Source organism: Sinocyclocheilus rhinocerous, unplaced genomic scaffold (assembly GCF_001515625.1).
Source record: "Sinocyclocheilus rhinocerous isolate Xijiao unplaced genomic scaffold, SAMN03320098_v1.1 scaffold584, whole genome shotgun sequence".
Taxonomy (NCBI): domain Eukaryota; kingdom Metazoa; phylum Chordata; class Actinopteri; order Cypriniformes; family Cyprinidae; genus Sinocyclocheilus; species Sinocyclocheilus rhinocerous.
Genome location: NW_015630348.1, coordinates 2,560,407 through 2,564,441, shown reverse-complemented (window position 1 = coordinate 2,564,441; position 4,035 = coordinate 2,560,407). Strand labels below are relative to the sequence as shown.

The window sequence follows — 4,035 nt, the reverse complement described above, 5'->3', positions numbered from 1 at the left end:
GGGGGTATCTCCTCATCCACTACCAGTGTGCAGCATCCACCTGGATGATGGCAGCCATATTGCGCCAGAACGCCCACCACACACCAGCTTATTGGTGGAGAGGAGACAGAATGATGTAGCCAATCAGCAGATATGGGGATGGTTAGGAGGCCACGATGGTCAGAGGCCAATGGGCGAATTTGGCCAGGATGCCGGGGTTACACCCCTACTAATTCTATTACTCTGAATTAGGCTACTACTACTATTACTATCTTGTACCCTGCAATAATCATTTACTCAAACTCACTTTTATGACATGAAGGGAAAAAAAATAAAAATCGGCCAAAATATCGGGCCCAAAAATCGGCATCATATATCGGCCATCGGCTGCCCTGATTTCTAAATATCAGCATCGACATCGGCCAGTGAAAAACCCATATCGGTCGACCTCTAGAGCTCACAGAGATCAATATAACTAACATAACACTTACACTACTGTTCAAAAGTTTGGGGTCAGTATGATTATTTTTTGGAAAGAAATTAATACTTTTATTCACCAAGTATGCATTAAAATTAATCAAAAGTGACAGAAAAGACTTTTACATTGTTGCAGAAAATATATTTAAAATAAATGCTGTTCTTCTGAAAGAATCCAGGAAAAAAAGCAAAACAATTAGGCCTGTTTTCAACATTGATAAAAAGAAAAATTTATTGAGCACAAAATCATCATAGTAGAATGATAATATGAAGATGTATCATCTCAAGAATAAATAAAAAATTTAAATAATAAAATAGAAAATAGCTATTGTAAATTTTATTTCATAATATTACTGTTGTTACTGTCTTTTTTGATCAAATGCAACCTTACTAATCATAAGAGACTTTTCAAAAAAAATAAAAAATGTATACAATAGTGAATATTAAAATAGAGAAATTTCTATGATTTTCCCTGGACTAGAAATCAAAATTTCCAAGACTATGGGAGTGCAGTTCTTAAGAAAAAACTTAAGTACTAAAGACTGTTGTTGACTTGCTGTTTCAAATGAACACTTTTGAGTTTTGAATCTTGCAGAACACTTGGAAATGTGCTGAGACCCCCTAGCGGGCCCGTGGTCCCCTGGATGAGAACCACTATACTAGTAGACAAAATGTGGAGTGATTTCAACTTCACAAGCCACACCCACTCCACTCATGTCGACTTCCTAGCCATTCCGTGGGAATAAGAGGACCTAAACACCAACTAATCATAAACAAGTATAACAACATGCCCATATTTCTCAGAATTTGAGGCAGCCTGGGACACAAAAAGTTAGTTGTAGTATGTCTACCACACTACTTTCAGGGCACTGTTCAACTACAGCTACAAATACGGCTATCAGAAAGTCTCCATCTGGCTTCCAAAGGTTTACATTCCACAAAGTAAATAGAGCTCATAAACGGATGGATTCCTGCAGCTCCCAAAAGAGCGCTGTCATTATGAAGCTGGTACAGGACACGCTCATTTGACTGGAGACAAGCTGTTAAGCAAAGTTACAATGCGTATGTGGATTTCACGGACTTAAAACACTCATTCACCTCGCTTGATCTGGAACCCTGCTGTGACGATAAGCTCTGTCCGAGACCTTACAAGATGACTAAATGATCTTCAGACGGCTTTGTTAAGTCTACAGGCAAGGCCACAACTTTCAGGAAGCGAGGCAGTCTTGTAAAGTAATTAATACATGCACGAGGAGGCACCTTGAAATAGACTGTCCTACATCCAGTAACCAGCATTACCAATTTTAGAAGTCAAAGCAAACGAATTCCAGGTCATTAAAAGTGGCATATGAAACATGAGAAGGCTGTGCAACAGTGATGAAGTAATCGGTTCCCCACAGGTATGACATACGGTAATACTAAAATACTTGGCTCTGTATCAAACAGTTGACAAATACCTAACATGCATTCACTAACCAACAGACTGTTCCGTTACTACTGATGCCTTTGGTTAGACATTGTATTTCTTAAAAATCACATGACGCCACTGATAAGCTTGATACTGGACACAACAGACAAATAACTTCACATATCACATGGCCCTACTTCACCCTGAGGTCAGTAAGTCAGCAAACTTTCCACAACATTATAAAACTTTCAAAAAGGCAGCAACCAAGAACTGAAACAAACCGTTTTAGTTTCACTACTAAGCCTTTGAGATAAGTGTAACCATCCATAAAGGTTCAGCACTATCACAAACACTACTCCAGACCCCACTGACACTCAAAGAGTGTTTTGACAGCACATTATCACAAGGTTCAGGGTCCTGTGAAGTAATACACTGATAGGTTCAACAGCTCCATCAGAGAGTGCTGACTGAGCTGGTTAATCTTTGCAGTGAAAACATACTCCAGGTTTGAGAGAAACTTTGTTGATCGATAACAAAAATGGTTAAATTCTTCACCGCTAAAGTTATCTGGATGGACTCCAGAGGTAGAAAAGCCCAGAAAAAATTCTGACAGGGTCACTGCACAAAAAGGGGGCCTTTTGTGTCCCTCATGAACAAGTCTAAACAATGACTTTAACAATAACAAGCTGAGACCAGCTTGTACTATGTGTTGTTATAGGCATTTCTCTTTAGCAAAAATGCAGGTTAATTTTACTTTCTTTTTCCATGAGAATGCATTTTGGCCTGTCCCCAGGGTTTCTAAAAATTTATGATTTTTTTCCCCATTTTTTTCCATTTACAAACACATGTGACACCCATGTTGTTGTAAAATATCATAATTAGTTTTGCATAACTAAAAAATAACAACAACAAATTGAATCCTGAAAATATAATACATACCAGTTTTTTATTTTTGCTCTCATCCTCACTGGATTTCTTTTTGGAGGGTTTATTTGGGTCCTCCCCTCCAGCTGCCTGCTGATCCATCTTTGGAATGAAACTTCACTTGAACAGTAACTTTGCTTAGTATTTCCCACGAGTTTGCAAACACTTATCAAAAATCACGTTTCTTCAAAAGCCATGCCATCCATGAAGAAAGAAACAAAATATGAGTTGGATCCTAAACTATTTCATGTACATATCCAGTGGAATATGATGTAACATCTGTATATGAAGCTGTCCAAAAAATAAGGTGTGGTGAGATTCAGTCCAGTCCAAAACAAGCTACTCAGAGTCTGAGGGGGGGAGAAACAAACCAACGTGTTATAAATTACATTTCGGAAGTGTTTTGTAATGTCAAATATATTAAAGTACATGGAATAGCTAGAATAAAAGATATAAAGCTATATATGCACTGTCAGTTAAGAGCTTGTGAACTTTTGTCGACGTTAATACATCATTGTAGCATTTTAATCATCTGAAGGCACACTTTTGTTATTTAGTAGCGTCAATTTAACAATGCGTTTAATAAATTAACGGAATTTCACACTTAAGCAATTACACAGTAAGTCTACTGAAATATATAAAAATATTTCCGAGTCTTGTAAAAAGTCAAAGGAGGTCTGTGAGTGTTATACAAAACAGCATGACTGTTTATAAAATGAACACATAACTGATTTTATTCAAAGGAGAAATGACCGCTGCTATCCAGGCGGTTACTTTCACACAGGAAACTGTTATTCCAGCGCTATGTGGTTTAAAGAAAAAGTGTAAAATAAAGACATGGGCTCTAAACGCCAAGTCTGCTTACATGGACATAGCGAATTAATATTAAACAGCCAAATACTCAAGTAATAATATAGAAAACTCACAAAATCTCATCCAAGGCTTACCTACACAACCAAACGCACGAGCCAGGCCCACTATTGTCCCCGCCTATGGACGCTTCCCAATGCTCGCGAATAGTCACGTGGTAGACAGATTTTAGCACTGATTGGTCAGTTTAGTGTTACATCTGTGCTTGGAAGGCGGGATTTCTCCACTCGTGGGGAGGAGGCTGCCTGCTTTGGCTATACTGAAGAACTGACTGTTGTGTATATGGATAGGCTTCAATCAGTGGAAAGTCAATATTATTTGCATAGCAGCGCAAATCAGTGCATTGGTGTAAAGTAGATATAATCTTAGAAGGTGCT

General features: G+C 38.1%; 1 protein-coding gene across 1 annotated transcript in view; it reads right to left on the bottom strand.

The window, feature by feature from the left end:
* The window catches only part of LOC107740173 (protein diaphanous homolog 2-like), a 429,112-nt gene extending 425,323 nt beyond the window's left edge, over positions 1-3,789 (bottom strand). Inside the window, exons 1-2 of the mRNA XM_016552518.1 lie at positions 3,736-3,789; positions 2,804-3,138 (exon numbers count right to left, since the gene is read on the bottom strand). Coding sequence (XP_016408004.1) covers positions 2,804-2,890 — 87 coding nt within the window. The 5' untranslated portion in view covers positions 2,891-3,138; positions 3,736-3,789. The remainder of the gene's footprint in view (positions 1-2,803; positions 3,139-3,735) is intronic.
* Positions 3,790-4,035: the final 246 nt, after the last annotated feature.